General features: G+C 41.6%; 1 protein-coding gene across 1 annotated transcript in view; it reads left to right on the top strand.

The window, feature by feature from the left end:
* Window positions 1-20,933, top strand: part of fat3a (FAT atypical cadherin 3a) — a gene marked incomplete at its 5' end in the record, with an annotated part of 180,183 nt that overhangs the window by 6,263 nt on the left and 152,987 nt on the right. The window contains one exon of the mRNA XM_080054049.1: window positions 7,693-8,019. Coding sequence (XP_079910175.1) covers window positions 7,693-8,019 — 327 coding nt within the window. The remainder of the gene's footprint in view (window positions 1-7,692; window positions 8,020-20,933) is intronic.

Here is a 20,933-nt window from a genome sequence, read left to right as displayed (position 1 = left end):
CGTGTGGAGTGAGGACATTGGGCTTCCAATACATTCTGCAAATATGTGTATTTTGCATCTGTTTAGCTGTTGGTTGTACTTTAGCCAAGGAAGCGCCGGTTAGCATAGTGAAACTCACCCAGCTGTGTGTTGTTCCTGAGGATAATATGAACCCAAAGTTGACGGCAGTGTCCATGTGGAATTCCAATATAGTACAGCGAAGCACCGGTGTTGTCCTCCGTCAGCCGGCACACTTTCACTTTCAGGTAGGCTGATGTCTGCCTTTATTTTTGCAGCTGAGCACACACTGCTGTTGTTATTGTGTTTAGTATGTTGCTGAATTACTATTAATATGTGTGTATTTTCGATCAGGGTGCGTCTTCATGCTGTTTTAATGATATTTTTGACATGACTGCCGCTGTACACAGTGAACCTACATCTGTATGTTTTGGCACAGCTGGACCATGTTGTTGTTGTTGTTGCACCGTAAGTGTGACGGGTCTGATCTCGGCGTCGGCGTCAGGAATATATGGCCCAATATGACCAAGCGGCGAGCCTCGTTCAACAATTCAGCGCAATTTGCACCAAAACATCTGCTTTTTATAAAGACCAAATAACTTAATTGTTGTCTCATCAGTCCAAAGCATTTTCTTCCAATATGAATCTGGCTTGTCTAAATGAGCTTTTGCATACTCCATGCAACTGTATCTGTGGCGTGGGCGCAGAAAGGGCTTCCTTCTCATCACCCGGCCATACAGATGTTTTGGTGCAAATTGCACTGAATTGTAGAACCATGTACAGATACACCATCTGCAGCCAGATGTTCTTGCAGGTCTTTGGAGGTGATCTTTGGGTTGTGTGCAACCATTCTCACAATCCGCCGCATATGCCGCTCTTGTACTTTTCTTGGTCTGCTAGACCTGGGTTTAACTGCAACTGTGCCTCTGTCCTTCCATTCCCTGACAACGTTCCTTACAGTAGAAATTGACAATTGAAACCTTTGGGAAAGCTTCTTGTAGCCTTCCCCTAAACCATGACAATGAATAATCTTTGTTTTTAAGATCTTTTGGGGGCTGATGATCCCATTCTGTCTCACTTCTGCAGAAAGTCAAAGAGAAGTGAAACTTGCATTTAGGCACCTAAAATACCTTTTATCATGATTAAACAGACCTTTATATGAGGTTCAAGGCTTAACAACATAATCCAACCAATTTTGTGTTTAAAGTCATCAGTTTTCCATGCTGTTACATGCATTAAAATCAGCAAGACCACAAGGGTTCCTATATTTTTGCACAGCCAGTTTTTCACATTTTATTTTATTTCATGCAACCAAATGCTGCTTTTCAAAAAATCTTTGTTTGGAAAACATCCCAGTACTTAGCTGTTCCTGGTAAATGAAAGACATACCACTTTTATCTTTTTTGTGTGAAAGCAGAGTCAATTATAATGCCGGCTGAGAGGGGTTCCCAAACTTTTTCATATGACTGTATCTGCAGGAATAAATCAAAAGTTGCATTAACATCCTTCTCCTTGTATACAGAGTCCCAATTTTGCGTCAATAAGTCATTTTTCAGTGCTTCTATCCTCTCCTCAGTTTCCAACCTAACATATATATCTTTGTTTGGTTTCTGCTGCAACTTTTGTTTCCAATCGTATATAGCAAATACAGGTAAATGGTCGCTTATGACATTTATCAGGAGTCCACTTTCTATTTCATCCCCCATAACATTCGTGAATATATTGTCTATTAACGTGGCACTATTTATTTTAATCCTGCTTGGCCTTGTAATTAAGGGCTGCAGGCCCATAACATGCAGTGTATTTACAAAATCTTCAGTCAGTGAATGAGTATTATTAAAGCCACTACGAGTATGATGGCACGTTGGCGTCCCCTTTGGACAAAAGCGGTAGTATTTTTACGACGCCCGCTGTCGCAAAGCTGTTTACTAGCGCGTGACAGGCGTGCGAGTGTGAACTGAGAAGGGCGCAATATAGTGCATGTCCGTGTGTTGAAAGTGTGAGGACTCTTTTCGGCTCCGTGAGAGTGGTTTTGACACTGCATCAACTAATGCCAGTCACTGCCACACACACCTGATTGCAATGAGTAGATGCAGCAGTGTCACCTAACTACTCTCTCTCACGGAGCTGAAAGACGTGTCCTCACAGAAAGCGAATGAACGAGAGACGGCAGTTAGTATGGATCACGATGAGGTAATGTGTTTGTGTTGTTGATGTAAATAATGACTATTTCAGATAATGGTTATCTGATGATGGTGAAGCAAAGCAAACTTTGTGTTAGTACCAACCGCTCATTCATTTAGGAGTAAACACTGCAGTCTAGTTTCGCTCTCGTGAAATTGTATACACGTTGCTTGGCAACGCCCTCGTCCCCCGTAGCCTATATCACTCTCCCTTTTAGCTTTTCTTCATTGCATTCTCTTTTTTTTCTTTGATGGTTCAGCCCCGTTATCAGTCATTATGACGACAAATAACTGTATCAAACAAGGCTCCCGCTCCCCTTCCCTCACCTGGAGGGATAGGCTTCTCAATTCACGTTGCAGCGCCAAACTGAAATCTGCGACCAATATGGATATGTGACCATAGAGCTTGCACGAGCGAACCGAAAATCGGACTGGGTGTGCGACCAGACCAAAAGGAGTAATAAAAACTATTTAAAAACGTCTTTCTTTGCACTGATGGTCTCGTTTGCTGTTAAAGGTAATTTATGATTATCAGAGGAAACATGAGGCTGTTTAAAAGATATTTAAATGTTACTCGTAGCCGCTTTAAGGTTAAAAAAACTTCTATATGATTGTTTATTTTTGTTTCTTGTAGTGTATATTTCGTGTTGTTGGGTGTGAGGGTGGGATGTGGGTGGGGTATGTTCGGGAAAAAAAGGGAAAAAAATGTGTAATCATTGTGCTACAATTTCTTTGTTACTTACATTTAATAAAAAAACCTTTGAAAGAAAAAAACTTCTATGACCTTTGAGCTGTCAGACTAACGGGCTCTCGTACTTATGGCATGGCACTGTATACGATTGGCCGATGTAGCATCTTGCCAGTTGTGTATGTAGAGCCAAAGTCTGGTTGTTGTCACCTTAGAATATCCTGCATTCCTGTCCTTTAGTTTCTACTGTCCAACCTTGAAGTAAAGCTCAGGGTAGCTGATGCATTTCTGTTATTTGGCTCAGTGGTATTTTTCCTTGAATAAATACAAGTCAATAACTAGTTTGCTTGATCTGATACTACCAGTCACAAATGCTGTTTTTTTTTCTGCTCACGAAGACACAAATTTCTTTGTGGACGTGGCCCTATGTTGTTTGTCGTAGTAGTATTGTTTTCAGTCATCCATGACACTAAGCTTGTTTGGTGTGGTGTGTTCAGAAATAAGTAACCACTACCCCACGAACGCCTCACTCTCGATTGGAAAGCTAGGCTAGTAGGCCGGAGCGTGAAGCCTGTGCAGTATGGGGCACAGCAGCAGTGCAGCCAAGGGGCCAGAGGCAGGCAGAGATGAATGTACAGTGCTGCAGGGAGAACACAGCACAGGGCAACTCTGAATTAATTACAGCTGACCTTGAACATTGCACACTTGTCCCCCTGCATCAAAGCAGGTGTACAACACATCCATAAGTTAATACTCAAACATAGTGGTTCACCTTTTTTCAAAATACAGTAGACAGTAGACTCAAGTTGTGTTAAGTTCAAGAGCTAGCTTTTGTTTGTGCATGTACAACGTACTTCAACACAATCATGCTGATGTGCTTTAAAGAGATCCTATTATACTACTTTTCTGGTCTTAATTTCTTGTTAAAAACTGCTATAGAGCAACCTGACACGAATCACATCACAAAAAACTATGTAGATTTTCGGGAAGCTCTTTCTCTTATTTTGGCGATCCAGCAGGCCCTGTAAACACTTTGCTTCTGCTCCCCCCCCCCTTCCTGCAAACCCAACTCCGTTGTGATTGGTTACCTTGCGAAGGGAAGTCGTGCTCCCCCCCCCCTCCTTTTGCCGGTGCATCTAGCGTACTAGAGCAATGGTATTTGGTGTAGTAGATTTTATGACAATTTTATGCTTTGTAAGGTACTATTATTAGTATAAATGGCAGGTGACAGTGGCACACAAATAATACAAAAAGGTTTATGACACTGAATCAGTGTTAAACGATAGGAACCTGTAGACCTACTTTGATCAAATATAGTGAAAAAAGAAACAGCCCGGGCGGGACGCGAACTCGGGTCTGCTGTTTCTTAGACAAACTCCATACCGGCTGAGCTAAGCGAGCACTGGGCTAGTAATGTCACCCCCTGCTATATATAGCAACCTGGGAGCTTGCCTGAGTAGCAGGCTGCAGCATTACCATATATGGAAACATGACAGAAACGATCACTGCGTGACTCACACATCCCGGAAATTTTAACAAGTTCGGCTCGACCGGCTGCCATAGTTTTTAGTGCTCTGCACAGCCACCCCAGACGGTCAGCAGGGAATACGTCGAAATGCATGTACGTAATTACTTGATACTCTAGCAGTGGCGGCTCGCCCATAGAGGGCGATAGGGCGCCGCCCTCCTTGAGCCATATCAGCAAAAAACGAAAATATAATAATGAATAATAATGATGTTTTTTTTTTTTTTTTTGTATTAATAATCATAATTTATGATTTCAATACAGTTTTTACCTGCATCTAAGTCTGAATATCATTGTACAATCAGCGTCTGTGCTCTGTACCGTCACTCTGGGGCGATGTCGGGCTGGTTGAAAATCGCCCCTAGCGCTCTCATAGACATCAATGTAAAACTTTTTTTTTTCAAACTGCAGGCCTCGCAATGCAATCTCTATGGGTTCCGGGGGTGCTCGCCCTAACGTGTTGTCGTCATACGTACAGTAAACAATAAACCAATTACAGTGACTGATACAGTCACATGTCCAGTATGCAGCCCAGAGCGGTCATATTCAAGACCAACACAACTTTATATCAACTCAGGCTAGGCTGGCAAGCTACTTACTTGATCGGACTCGGACTAGGTCTTTCCCAGACAAAATGTAACCATCAAGCAAGTATCTACCAAGATGGATTGGGGGATCTTATAAACGCGGATTTTCACGGGGCTCGTTTGAACGGCTAACGAGGCTAGCAGGATGCTAATGCGCTAACGCTCTGTCCTGCTGCCGCTGCATGATGATATGGACTGTATATTGGCTTTTTATCCATCCTGATGGTAGCACAGAGACCGCATGGATAACTTTGGGTGTCACCCCTATGCATCATCTCTCAGAAAAGGTAAAACAAACATTAAACATCAATCTGCATATACGAGCCAGCGCCGTTCAACAGCTGATCGGCTATTGAACGGCGATCAGCTGTTGATCGTCGTTTAGCTGACAGCTGCTTTCACCGTCCGACATAAACCCGCCTACCAAGTGCTGTAGACAGTAGTAACCCAAACCAATGTGATGATTAGCACTGTTAATGTTGCACATGCTATGCCAGCATCCATTTTTGTCTCCTAACTTTTAAAGGAAGCCTATCTGAGGAGCACACTGGTAGATGACAAGTTATCTGTGATGGCCACAGCCGGATAATTAAATCATTTTAGAGCTAAAATAATTTTATTCAAGAAATTAACTAACTTAATTTCCAAAAATACTGTACAGTGCAATGCTTGTCTAATGTTGCCAGAGTGGTTATGCCAGATGAACAGGAAAAACAAACAGTTAAATGCAATATGACATTGTCATATGCTATCTGATTTAGGTTAATTTTGGGTCATATTTCCCATCATGGCAACAATTGCCCCCCCTGAGATTATTGTCAGGAGCCGCCACTGTACTCTAGTATGGTTAAACATGACTATAAATCATTATAACATCGTGTATAGGTCATAAGTCGAAAATTATCATAGGTCCTCTTTAAGTACTACATTGAGAAACAAGAGAGAAATAACAGTATACATATACAGCTACATATGCAGTAAATACACACAAACCTGCACATACCCACACGTATACATACAGAAATAAATCTGCACATGCTTGTACATATCCATGTACACATACATTAATGAAAGAAAATAATAATGAAAAAGAAATAAAGAATTTAAACTAAGTAAACACAACAGAGGAAATATGTTTATCATATCTCATGAAACTATGGGAAACAAAGCTAATTCAACAAAATTGTCCAGTATAGCTCTCCATAGATGTTGTTCCTCAGTACAAAAGTCATCCTGTTACGTTAAACGATGCTGAACCCAAGAGCAGACAGAGACAGTGTTGGATTGATGAAAAAAAGGGTTATTGAATGAGGTGGGGAAGCTGGTAGTGAATGAGGAAGCCAGGGGGAGAGTGAGGCAGGCGGGCTGGGGTGAGTGATCCGGGTAACTGCAGGCAGAGGAAAACAAAGTTAGGATGTGGTCAAAAAACAACAAGAGACGAGAGAGAGAGCGATATAGAAAATATACTGGAGCCAGGCACGTATAATTACCACTGTAGTGCGAAGTATGATCTGGCAATCGCTGCAGGGGAACCAGGAGTAGATGTAGGTGGGTTGATTGATGATGCAGACCAGGTGTGAGCGGCAGAAGGAGGAGGAGGAACGCACAGCAGCCAGCTGTGATCACCACACATCCAAGCTGTGTCTCAATCGAGGGGCCGCATCCTTCTAAGGACGCGGTCTACGCGGTCTATGAAGGCCATAGCCCGTGAAGGCCGAATCGAAGGCCGAACGAGCGTTGTTAAATGAGACAGTCTCCGCAGGTCTCCGTTTACGAGCATTTCCGGTTTGCGTAACAAGCCGTTACCTTGCGTGACGACTCGCCGCTCCTCTGCTGCCTAGCAACCCTAATTGCTGCCAACGGAAACAGCCTTGTCAACGGAGGAAAAAATAAAAAGAAGTTGTCTACCAGATGAAAAGAAAGAAAAAGTACTAAAAGAAATAAAAAGAAAAGACAAGAAAAAAAGAAAGGAAGATAAAAGTTAAGAAGATGGAGCAACCCGTTGCTGTTTTGTTATTTTTTATTTTATTTTATGCCATCTCTGAAAAAAACGCAATGAATCTTGGGATATGTTGGGCCGCAAAGGATACATATGTTGGACCCTTCAAAACCGTGAAACGAAGGCTGCATTTCTCGGCCGCATATGAAGGAGCCTTCCAAATGTAGTTCAAACTGGGGACACCACATAACTTTCACTGGTAATGGAGAGGTTGTAAGGAAGAGCAGTTATGTTGAGAATAATCCCTAATCCTTCTTCAGCAACATGGTGAAAAGTGGCTGATAAAGAGTTGTTTAAGTAACAATAACAAAATTAAGTGAGAGTTGTGAGTGGGAAATATTTCCTATAACATTACCCATGAAGATGATCTCGGAGCTAAGGTCAGAAGATGGATAAGGACAGGTTTACACTCACAATTAAATAAAGCGTTAGTAGTGTGGCCTTCACAACAGACTGTTCAAGTGGATAGAATGTACTGAAAGAGTTAAGTATATCGCCCAAAAAACCTCTGAGGATACTTTTTCCTTTTTTTTTTTTTTTTAAAGAAAGGTCATCTCAAATTTACTGTCCTGTACATAATGATGTCAGAGGTTTAGCAGTTGTTTTCACAGTACTTAAGACATTCCCTGTCAGGTCTCACTTCTCATGTGTGGTTGAACATAAATAAATAAACAAAGTATTTAAGTAATCTTGTTGTCTCTTTTTTCCACTAGGGGTGATCTACACCACAGATATGTTGGACCGCGAGACCAAAGACTCCTATTGGCTGACGGTGTATGCCAGGGACCATGGCATAGTGCCCCAGTTTGCCACCATGGAGGTCTTCATCCAGGTGGAGGACGTTAACGACAACGCCCCGCTGACGTCAGAGCCTCTCTACCGGCCCGCCGTGCCTGAGAACTCCCCACGGGACACTTCTGTGGTCCAGATCCACGCCCAGGACCCTGATGCAACACCACCCACTACTGCTGCTGACAGGCTCAACTACCGCATCATCAGTGGAAATCCACAGAACTTCTTTACCATCAATTCTCGAACTGGTAAGTCATTTTGTGTGTGTGTGTGTGTGTGTGTGTGTGTGTGTGTGTGTGTGTGTGTGTTTGTGTCAGCGTCAGCGAGTGAAAAATAGGACTTCTCCCCTCATGCCATCATAAGTATGAATGTCGATAGTTAGCCTGCTATCAGTGTATGAATGTGTGTGTGAATGGTAACGTGGGAAAGGAAAACAGGTCTCCCTTGCAAAAGAGTCTTCGGTCTCAATGGGATTTACCTGTAGAAATAAAGGTTAGAATAAGGGGATAGAAATCTGATGAGGTTTTTAAAAACAGGATCTCAGCAATGTGGTGATTGAGAAAAATGTTTGCACAATAGGTGACCTTTGAAGGGGCAGCCAGTTTCAGGCTCCTTCATTGGGCTGTAAATTAGAACTTCGATCCCGTGGTGTTCCTTTGCACCAGTGCAAGACAGTACTAAAAGCAGTGTTAGGAATAACACCGTTTAAAATAACGGCGTTACGCAACGCCGTTATTTTTTCAGTAACGGGGTAATCTAACTAATTACTTTTTCCGTCGTTACAACTCCGTTATCGTTACTGAACGTTAAATGTGGTGCGTTACTATGAATTGATTGAATAAACTGTGTAATCCGAACGCACCCCTGGCTCCATACTACAAAAACTGCTAGTGAGGAGACCGGTGTGTTTTAAGTTGTGTTTTATTCAGTGTGGATGACATTATAACTGCGCCGTCACGTCAGTCAGCCGGAGCGCCTGTTTAGTGAAGTTTCTTTTTCTTTCTCTCTCACTGTTGTGTGAGCGTGCACGTTCCCGCAGTAACCACCTATCAATCCACGGTTGAAACGTGCTCTCCCTGAGTTTGTTTGCATCGCCCTTGTGAGTAAGTGCATGGAGTTTCCTGAACTCTACAAATTATAATTTATGCACCTTATTAACCCATTGATGAGTATGGCAATCTAGGATGCATTTCCTTAATGCCTGAGGGTTTTCTGAAAAAATAGTACAAATTGTCAAGTCTACCAAAACCTTAATATCTAAGCCTGTGTAGCACATAGAGACATGAAATAAAATACATTTAAAAGTTAAGGTTCACAGGTTTTATTTAAACATACTCCCTTAGCGCTTACAAACCAACACATTTTTCTAAAAATCGTCAAAATTAGATGGGGGAGAAAAAAAAGAATAAATAATATAAAATACTTAAAATTATGTGCTAAACGAGGTTATAATCCTGCTTCCTTTTAGCATGGATAGTAGTGACTGAGTGTGCAGTAGAGGGATAAAGATAGACAGATATAGGAAGGAGAAGATGGCTTTATTTTATTATTTAGTTCAGTTATCACTGGCACCATAAATCCGACTTCCCAGTACAACTGCAACGCAGACTGACTCCTGCTGTCAGGAGCCGATCAGCTGGTCCAAACGGCTGTATACCACGGAGATGAAAACGAAACTGAAACTTAACTATCGCCTGGCTGGGCTGAATTTGAGTTGGAGAAGCAAAATATAGCCTAAATTCATAAATATTGTTAATAAATAGATGCAATGTGTTGTGTGATTTTCGTCAGTAGCCTATAGTAGACCTTGATTCTGCGTTCCGAACGCCAGTAACTGTTCTGTAATACACCATCGCCTACACAGCTGGCGTATTTTTTTTATTATTATTTATTTATTAATGTTTTGATTGGCGTGATTTTCGGCAAACCACACATTTTTGGGTGGTCACGTGGTCTTAAAAAATCAACAAAACCCACCTCATGTGTATTTGAACCAATGACGGTGCATTCTATGTTGCGCACGCCATGAAAATTAGATAAAGTAACAATGCTGTGTGACGCAGCATCAGGCAGGAGATACAATGTGGCATCGCGCAGCAGCCGTCATCAATGGGTTAAACGGCCGCGATTTGCCGGTTGCAACAGCTGTTTAGCGTGTCATCACAAACCGAATATTGCTATTGTTCTGTTCCTGGGATCTGTATGCTGCTGTGTATGTTAAAGAAGGAAATAAACATAGGATAAATCCTTACTCCTCCTCTCATTTTTGGCCTTAAGTGGTGTTTTAGCCGACACCCCTGAAGTGAATGCAGTGATACGTATAGCAGATCAGCACGGTACATTCAGCAGTTTCTTCTACTACTTTTGTTGAGAACAAAATACTTGAAGTGCACTATAAACATCTTGCTGTATGTTGATGTGTAATAAATATTAAAGGTTATGTAGCATAGCCTACAAGTAGGCCTACCTGTCTGTTCTACTCATTTCAACTGACTTGTGAAAACTGCTCAGAAAAATCAAAATTTGTTGACATATAGCAACTTTCTTTTTTTACAGTAGGCTAAAGCAAATAGTTACTTTCCCTGGTAACTAGTTATTTCTATTATAAAGTAATTCAGTTACTAACTCAGTTACTTTTTGGAACAAGTAGTGAGTAACTATAACTAATTACTTTTTTAAAGTAACGTTCCCAACACTGACTAAAAGTAACACTTTTACACAAAATTAGGGCTGATTCCTGAATCCTGATTAGGATCAGTTTTCTGGGATTCATGAGGTTTCCTTACTGCTGGCACTCAGTTGGGTGATAACACTGCAGAACATCAGGCCCGGATTAACCCCTTAGGGTGCCCCAGGGTGACTTCACATGAAATGCCCCTGTCCTTCAACTTTACGCAACAATTAAAAATGTACTATGGCATTAAGGCCACAGATTTACAAGAACGTGTAGCTAAAGACAAGTACAGACTCACCACACATAGACTACTACAGAAACATTTTAGATCCAACCAAACATTTTGACACTGACAGGAGTCTCATACTAGCCTTGCACTGATGCTCAAATCAGAATGCAACACCCATCACCATGCAACATGTCATGATGATGAATATAAATATTTCCATAATAAATGACCTTAGGGCATACAAAAACAATAATTAGCATGCAGGTTTAACTCTCCTGTATAGATTTATTTAAAAGTGAAGACAACCTAGAGTCACATTACTTTGTAGTGAAGTGATATCTTTATACCATTAAGATTAAATCATAGCCTAATTGACATTGATCTAAATGGTCTCTGGGAATTGTAGGCTATGTTAAATGTTAGACATCAGCATAATAAAGTTCATCATGTTCATCTCTAAAAAAAGGGATCTTTTATTAGGCCTACATACACTTCATCAACGTTACATTCTTATTACTGAAATTACTCTGTTTTGAAATTTAACCTACTTTAACTTTCTTGAGGCCTATCATATTTGTTATGCAAAGGGAAAAATACTAAACCTCCTTTATTTGGATCGAAAAGTATTGTTTTATCACTTAGAAGTAGACTTATCTCGTAAAATAACAAGAAAGATAAAGATGTGTGGGGAATGGGGATATATCTCGTTTCTTGTTTAGAAAATGTCCCTCGCTTTTGAAGTGTTTACTCCTATTGGTTTCATATTCTGCTTCTAATCGGTTGTAGTATGTGTAGCTCTTCTACGAATATGTTTCTAATGGGCCTTCAAAATAAAACTAGAAAACGAACTGCATCCGCAATAAAGACGATACTCCCGACGGCACATGAAAGTCGAGCCAACTCGGAGCTGTTGGGTTACAGTCAGGCTTTTTGCTCACTCCCCCGTCTGCACTCGGCTACTCTCGAGCCGCAACTGGGCTCTAATGAGCCTAGTGTCTCTCTCTTTGCACCTCTCCACACCTTTGTGGCGTCACATCACTTATAAAATCACCACAGCTACACATTAGCAGATAGAAATAATGGTCGATAAGCCTTACCTTTTATAACTTATTCCTCCATTTCTTGCTGGCAAAAAAAACTTCCGACTGAAGGAACAATTTGAATCGCGGCTTTTGTTTACATAAATTTGGCGCCGCTGCCGGCGTGTCATTGTGGACCGGTCCATGATGGGGGTGGGGGGTAGGGGTGTGCCGTTTAGTAAATCATAACCGTTTAGGAAAAATCAATAAACGAAAACCGTTTAAATTTTTTTTTCAAATTTTCTTTTTTTCAAAGTTTTTAAATATGTTCTGGAGACACACATTTATTGATTTTACATCACTAGTAGGCCTAAACTAATTGGGGATGATAAAAGCTAGTCTGCCGAATCGGTCTGCCGAATCGGTCTGTCTCTCGGCGAGTGTGTGAGTGTGTGTATCGGCACACACACACACACACACACACACACATACACACACACGGGGAGTCGCCGTGCCGGTGCTCGACTCACAGCCACGGAAGAGTGATGAAAGATAACCTAAAGATTAAAGTTACTCGGTTGACGTGAACTAAGCTCGTAAGTAGCCCGAACTTTATAACACCTGTTCAACCTGCATGAACGTGGACATGTAGAAAGCGATAGGCTATATTAATCAGGAAATTAATGAAGCGCGATAATGACGGCGCACATGTCAGGCGAACGTGTGTGTGTGTGTGTTTGTGTTTGGTTTGTGCCATGGACCTATTATAAGAGGTGTGTAAACGAGCGTAGTTCATTTCAACTGTGTGTTTACAGGCGAACGAACGCGTATGTGTGTGTGTGTGTGTGTGTGTGCGCGCGCGCCTACAGGACGGCGGGCGCGCGAAGACAATGACGTCACGGTTAACCGTGTACACGAAAAAAATTCCGTCGTGTACACGGTTAGACATTTTTGTAAACGTTCACACCCCTAGTGGGGGGCACACGCTTACACCCAAGTCAAAATAATAATATTTTTTTTCATTAATAATTTTAACAATGGTTCATTTTGTACATGTTTGTGTCTCTTCCAGTATATGGCCGACATAAAATATGAAAACATTTATTAGGGTCTAATTATTGTCCTGATCATTTGGTGCCCCCCTAATGGCTATATTTGGCTGGTGCCCCAGGGCACTCGCCCGATCCTTTATATGGATAATCCGGCCTTGCAGAACATACATGTAATGGAGGACATTTTTAGAATAAAAGCATGTGGGAAGAGGTAGATGTAGAAGCTAGGGGAAATAGCAGTTGCAACATTGTTTAGGAACATGAACTGCTTCTTTCACACTGCCTTTGTTGTGCAGACAAAACCTCTGGCGGAGAGCTTTATATTTATATTATATTTAGCTTTCTTTACCGTAGTTTTCGGACTATAAGCCGCCACTTTTTCCCCATTTTTCGACCCTGTTATTACACAGCATAGTATATGTTCTGTAGCTACTATGGATGGGCGCTAGTAATCGAGTACTCGAGTACTCCTCGTTTCAAATGAACTCGATTGGTGGATGAGGAAAATCGTTTTTTTTTTTTTTTTTTAGTGTCTGTAGCCTTTAGGCCGGCGGGCCGCGGCCGCCCCTGTTTTAAAATGTTATATAGTGTACAAAACGGCACAAAACGGATAAAATAAAGTTTAACAAAATTAAATATGTTGATGCAAGTGGAAAAAACTGAACGTTGTGTCAAACATCAACTGCAAATATCTGCCACCTCCGTGCCACCGCAGCGCAGCCTGTGTTCTCCACAGCACCGCGGAGCTGAACACGATCTCTCCTTTCTTCTACAGAACATTTTCAGGAATATAACTGTCCAATTATTTCAAAGCAGATGATAAAGTTACGTTTATAAAAAGGGGAGATGACACCTGTTACTCTCAGTTAGTAATGATTAGACTCCAGGTGAGCATGCAAGGTGCTCTCCGCTTGGAAAGAAAAGAAGAAGCAAGGCTTACTTCAGGCACATTCGCTTTGAGCCAACAACAGTTAAGAAGCCTTCAATAGGGAATATGGGGATAAGATTCAAAAACCGGCCGGTGTAACGTTCCGTTAATGAGGAATTAGTCGCTGTAATTATTCACGGACACGGGGTGAGCATTACGCGGTTGGATATAGGCCTACAACTATCTGCTTTGGTGAGTTATTTATATGTATTTAAATTGTAAGACAATCATTTTATATTATCTGCTGCCCCTCTTATTTTAAATGGTGACTCAGGCTGTTTTTTTCTTTGTAACAACTACAGCCCATGCTTTTTTTCTCTTTTTTTCTCCCCATCGCAGACCTACTCGATCGGTTTAAATTGTGGCCCGTCTATTTAATTACTTTCAGCGAGGAAAATGTGTTTTACACTTGAAACACAAAAAAATCCTTAATATCATATGGCAACTGTGACTGTTTGACATAAGCATTGAGCGCTTTATTGCGGTCAACCGTTGTTCTGTAGACAGATGCGTTGCGTTCTAAAAATAGAAAAAAGTTTAACTAGGAATCGATTGATCCTCGAGGAATGCAAGCGATCACACGAGTAGCTAAAACACTCGTGTCCATCCCTAGTAGCTACTATGGCACTAAATGGTAACACTTACGTACGTTATGCAAATATGCAACTTGTTTGTTGAAATGTTAATAAATGGGAGCTTCCTCAAGCAGCCATCTCTTTCCCGACAATCCCCTCTGTGCACGAACTCTTACATATGGTAATTAAACATTATAACACCTGCGGCTTATAGTCCAGTGCGGCTTATAGTGCGGAAAATACGGTAATTAAGATTGAATTGGATAATATTCCAGGCCTTTGTCTCAAGCAACTACTACCACCATCTCTCTTTCTGACTAGGCCTACTAAAGAGATCATTGTGTTTTAATCAGTGTTGGAAATAACGCCGTTTAAAATAACGGCGTTGGGTAACCCCGTTATTTTTCCAGTAACGGGGTAATCTAACTAATTACTGTTTCCGTCATTACAACGCCGTTATCGTTACTGAACGTTAAATGCGGTGTGTTACTATGAATTGATTGAATAAACTGTGTAATCCAAACGCACCCCTGGCTCCATACACAAACTGCTAGTGAGGAGACCAGGTGGGTTTCGTTTTTATAGGCTACAGTGTTTGTTATTTCTTATAGTGTTTTAAGATGTGTTTTATTCAGGTGTAATTATGCCTTCTTAAAGAGGTGAGTTTTGAGTTGACTTTTGAATGAGTTTTGTAATATGGTTTTTATTTTGTGGGTTATTTTCTATCTAAAATAAAATGAAATGTCAAAGACAAAGCTATCCAGTTCTGTGTGAGTGTATGAACAGTGGTGGACCTGACTGCAATGCAATGGGGGGCGCCAGCTAAAATCTTGCCTAGGGCGCCAAATTGGTCAGGGCCGGCCCTGCATTTAGGAGCAAACACTGACTGCAGTCTAGTTTCGCTCTCGTGAAATTGTATACACGTTGCTTGGCAACGCCCTCGTCCCCCGTAGCCTATATCACTCTCCCTTTTAGCTTTTCTTCATTGCATTTTCTTTTTTTTCTTTGATGGTTCAGCCCCGTTATCAGTCATTATGACGACAAATAACTGTATCAAACAAGGCTCCCGCTCCCCTTCCCTCACCTGGAGGGATAGGCTTCTCAATTCACGTTGCTGCGCCACACTGAAATCTGCGACCAATTATATGTGACCATAGAGCTTGCACGAGCGAACCGAAAATCGGACTGGGTGTGCGACCAGACCAAAAGCAGTAATAAAAACTATTTAAAAATGTCTTTCTTTGCACTGATGGTCTCGTTTGCTGTTAAAGGTAATTTATGATTATCAGAGGAAACATGAGGCTGTTTAAAAGATATTTAAATGTTACTCGTAGCCGCTTTAAGGTAGCATGTTTTCTTGGCAGTTCCTGCTTTCATTCAAATTTCTGGGCTCAGCAGGTGTGCAAACACAAGAAGCAACAACAGTTCATCTGTGTCTCTGAATGATGAGCCTTCCATACCGTTTGGTTGTGGCATCAACAGCATGTAGCAATATGCTGGTATCTGCTTCTTCATGTGCAGCCCGTAGGTGGGAAACATCCATCCCAGCGACCGTTGCCACTTTTTCAGCATCAACAAGTCCCCCACTTATTACAATTTCAAGACCATACTGAATGACATGCCTTTCAAGTTAAATTGAAATTAATTGTGTCAGGTTGGCCTTGTTTTCGTCCATTTCAATTAAACTATTCCAGTTAGCTGGCATCTTTACATCATTACTTACAATGGTGCGAATTTTTCGCAGTGGTGCGGTTTGCTCTTGTTCCACCCTTTATGGAGTTCTGTAGGTACTGAACAAAGACTAGATCCACTCTAGTAATGTTCCCATGTAGATTGCCAGTCACTTTCTGTATGAATGTTAGTAATCCCAAAAGGTTGATGCATTTTGAGGCTTTCCTATTGCTCTTACTAAAGCCATCCCATCAATGATAGTGCATGTTCTCAGAAGAGATGGACTTAGCCCTGTCTCTTTTGCACCAGCTTGCAGTATGGTGGCCAAGTCAGCTTTGCTAGTAGGTCTGAGCACTGACTCTGTTGCGGCAAGTGAGAGGGGGATTGCACACAGTTCCTCTTGGAGAAGCCCATGTATGTTAACCTCTCTGCCACTGTCCATGGATACAATGATGCGACGGAAAATATCCCTGTCAGGCTTCACACAATTGGATTTGAGTTTTCCAAGTTTGCTTTCTGTTCTGTAAAGATTTGACAATGTTTTGAGTTTTCTCTTAGTGAGGCTGTTATGAAAGTTTGTGTTCATTGTGCGCATTCTTTTTTTCACCTGCTCAGTTACCATTTGTTTCCCAGTCTCTGCAGCAGGTGTTAGGTCATTCAGTATATCTTCTGAAGCAACATCACTGGCTGTCAAAGACACCAACTAATACATATTACATATTAGCCCCTGGGCTACAATCTGGCACATTTACATGTCGGAATGACTATGTTTATCAATGTGCATTGTCCTGAAATAATAAAATAAATAAAAAAAATATTCTCCAGTTGGAAGACATGATATCTCTGCAATTGGTCTAAAAAGTTGAATGACATCATCATTATCCTTTCTGAGTCTTGATGGAAGGCAGTCTTCGTGGTTGTCTTCATAATAATAATAATTGATTGGATTTATATAGCGCTTTTCAAGGTACTCAAAGCGCTTTACAGGGTTCCAGGTTCAATTCGTTCACACACAGTCATACCGGTGGTGGTAAGCTACGATAGTAGCCACAGTTGCCCTGGGGCAGACTGACAGAAGCGAGGCTGCCATTCCGCGCCATCGGCCCCTCCGACCACTACCTCAAACATACAGCAATCATACACATTCACACGAGGCAAGGTGGGTGAAGTGTCTTGCCCAAGGACACAACAACCATGACACAGGTGGCCGGGCGGGGATCGAACCGCCAACCCTAGGATCGTTGGCCAACCAGCTTAACCACCTGAGCCACAGTCTTCTCCATCATGTGTCAGTCCCAACAGGGATCTAGTGTCCTGTGCTAAAGATGCATGTTCATTGTAGGCGACGGACCAATGGTTTCTAGCTGTCACATTTCGAGTGAAGCCTACCAATCCTTCAGCAACCTTTCCGGTTTTGTTGATGTGCTCAAGGCAAAGATCAAATGGCATCTTGATGAAGCTGTTTGGCCTCTTTGGCTACAAAATCACCATCTAGGAAGCCCTGGTAGACCCGTGGTGCCGTCTGTGCCAGATGTTCCATGTCTGCTATGAATACAGCACCCCATCTTGTGTAGTGGGTGTGATCATATGCAGCAAACCAGGGCATCATGCTCTTGAAGGCAGGCATGTAAAGCTTCCAGTCATCACATCTCAGTGCCCGTGTGAATGCCAGGAGAATAGACACAAGGGTCATGTATTTTGTAGACAAATAGACCAACTTAATCTGTTGTCTGATTGTGTGATTCACTCCTTTTTAACTTTTGTTCTGACTGTTGACACTTGCTGTGATCATCTTCACTGGATCTGCTGCCTCATGCCAAATCACAGCTGTGCTGACACAACAGTGCCCCTTGTGGTGTGATACTCTATTTATTGATTATAATTTTTTAAAGTTCATGCTTGCACATAAATTGGATTATATTGCACATTTGCCCAAAATTACAGGAGGTAACATGGAAGAAAGAGGAAGCACTTTGGGGAAAAAAATCCGCATTTACCACTTTTAAGAATATAGTGATAAAATTGACAAAAACATTTTCTAGGCTGACAACCTGGCTAGAACACATGTTTAGGGGTTAAATATAAATACTGGATAGGTTGTATGCTTGTAACAAAAAGTTTCCGACAAAGTTTTAATATCAGTGTTAGCCCCCTGACTATGAGTCAAATCAGATCTACCTTTTTATTCTTGAGATTTGACCTATCATGATACTATTTGGCAATACCAAGCCGGTGACTACTGCATAGATAAATATGAGAGCGTTCCTGTTTAGATGCACAAGTAAAAAACTCTGGCGTCCTGACAGGGGACTTAATTGTTTCCAAGGCAACCTATCTTTACTAAAGCAGTGTTTTGCTTTTACTGTTTTACTGTAATGCACACTGACTGACAAAAAAATTAAAAATAAAGACAAAATGCCAGACGGCTAAAATATATTGTGGATCGACCTGTTTAGCTCTTTATTAAGTACATGGCTTACATTCTTCTTTCTGCAGTAACTATAGTCTGGCTTACCTTACATAGATAGTTGAGATAAACATGCCAACCGTTTTCTTCTGAAAACCTATCCTTCCTCTTGCTGTCTCGTAACGCATGGATATTTGTGTGAACGTTGGATATTTTTAAGTTTACTTGGAGAGATATAAGCGTTTAAGAAGTTCATATTTTGAAGAAAAAAAGGAGTGATGGGGTTTCAACTTGATCATAGGGTGTGGCACGGAAAAGTTGTGTCACAATTCACTGAATAATGCTGAAAATAATTTCATCTCTGTAAAATGTATGTGCTTTTTTTTTTTTTTTTTTTTTGTATGAGCTCCGCCTACATTAACCAGGCAATACCAAATCAAGGAAATTCATTCAGGAGGCTCCCAAATAGACACACTAAATTTCCTGTGAATCTATGGAGCAGATTACAAGATATAAACTCCGCCCCCCCTACAGGTATTGCTCAAAATGCTTTGGTAGTCCTATTCCCAGACACAACCTGAACATATTTAGCTATTTTTTATGATGATGGGACAAATAGGTTATGGCCAATTAAACATAAGCTTCTGCCAAGATATTTCAATTTGTAGCTGCCATGTTTTTTGACCTCCATTGATGATTTATAATAGAAATGTGGAGCTTCATCCCATGTAGCTGGATCCCCAATTTGGTGTTGACTGAGTGAAATCTCAAAAAGATTATGTCGGACTTCCGGTGGCGATGCGGCGAGGAATGGCAGCGTGCTGAAGAGGCAGAGACGCTTCAACTATATTTGCTAAATAATATACGCCAAATTTGATACTTTTTACTCAGAAACAAGAAACACCCCCGACAATTGGCAAACTCTTGACACGGTCTCCAGCTAGCATAGTAGCTACTAGCAACGAAGCTAGCAGCGCAGACATGGAGAGCACGGCCACAGGAGTCAGCGCCGAGATACTGCAAGAAATCCGCAGCATGAATCAAGATATCCAACAGAAAATACAAAAGGTGGGAGACGATGTGACTGCCATTAAAGACAATCTGGACTCACTGAAAACAGACGTGGCTAAACTAGGCTCCAGAACCAGTGAGGCAGAGACAAGAATCTCGCATCTGGAAGATGATAACACTCGCCTGCTTAATTTAACACAGAGCATGGACGGCAAAATCACACAGCTAGAGGCCCGCGTTGAATATCAGGAAAACTACAGCAGAAGACATAATCTCAGGATTAAGGGAGTGCCCAAAGGCACAGAAAAGGGTCATAACATTACACACTGCATGAAAGACATGCTGCAATGTCTGTTTATCGATGCTTCGGAGGATGTCGCGGACATGATTATTGAAAGGGCACACCTGACCAGAGGTGGGTAGTAACGCGCTACATTTACTCCATTACATACATTTACAGTTACAAATACTTGAGTAACTTTTTGAATAAATTGTAATTTTAGGAGTAGTTTTATTGCAACATACTTTTACTTTTACTTGAGTAAATATTTGAAGAAAGAACGGTACTTTTACGCCGTTCCATTTGGCTACGTGACGGTCGTTACCCTATTTTTTTATATATTTTATTTATTACATGCAAGATCTATTTCTCTCGTGATTTCTCTCCCCGGGGAAGTCTTCAGCCAACATCTCTATCACGTGACTATTTCAACCAATAAAAAACACATTACAAAAGCTTGCCAATCAAATGCAGCCACTTCAGTCACATGACAAGTGTTGTCATGTTGTCGTAGGGCTCAACCAGGCCCCCAGGATGCTGCCTTCTCCGAGCAACCAGCATGGACAAGTGGCCAAACCATTAGTACTGCATGCTGTGAATGGGGCTGGGGGGTGGAGCTTATTTTCATGCTGTCCTGAGGTAGATTTCCCCGTCCACACAATACAAGCGGCGAACAAGATTGTGTCTCCGCAAAATTTTTCTGAATATCAAACATAGGCTCATACTTATCATTAGACCATATACTATTAAAACTGAAGTTTTTTCATTTCAAAACGCCACCTCAAGCGTCTTATTAGCCCAACGGCTTTTAACGGCTTTCAGTTTGTTTTCGAGGGAGGAGGAGGGAGGGGGCAGCCGTGGGCAGCTGAACAGAGTCGTAGTTTAGAACTTATTCACCACTGTTTTACTTTACAAAAACGGAGTGTAATTCAAAGATCACATATAGCGGTTCATCGGGGGGTTAGTGACTTATACGACCATGGTCGGTAAGCAATACAACTTTGCTCGCTAAGACCTTTAGCTTACAATGCTAGATGCTACGGATGCTACAGAACAAGAATGATTCTACATCCGCTACCAGTCCGCTACGTCATTGCTACGCTTGCCGCCCTCTTTCTTGATAGGTCCATAATGCCGCTACGTCATGCTCATGGACCTATCGCCATGAACCATGGACCGCATGAATTTCCGCATATCACTTCCTTGTGGCTTCCCTGCGCCAATGAGCAGTTTCATAGGAATGAATGAGCGCCGTGTTTCAGTCCGGTGTCCATTTCTTTATATGTCCATGGGCTCAACCATGGGCTCAACCATGG

Source organism: Ammodytes marinus (genome assembly GCF_949987685.1).
Source record: "Ammodytes marinus genome assembly, chromosome: 3".
Lineage (NCBI taxonomy): Eukaryota > Metazoa > Chordata > Actinopteri > Uranoscopiformes > Ammodytidae > Ammodytes > Ammodytes marinus.
This window is presented reverse-complemented; position numbering and strand designations above follow the sequence as displayed.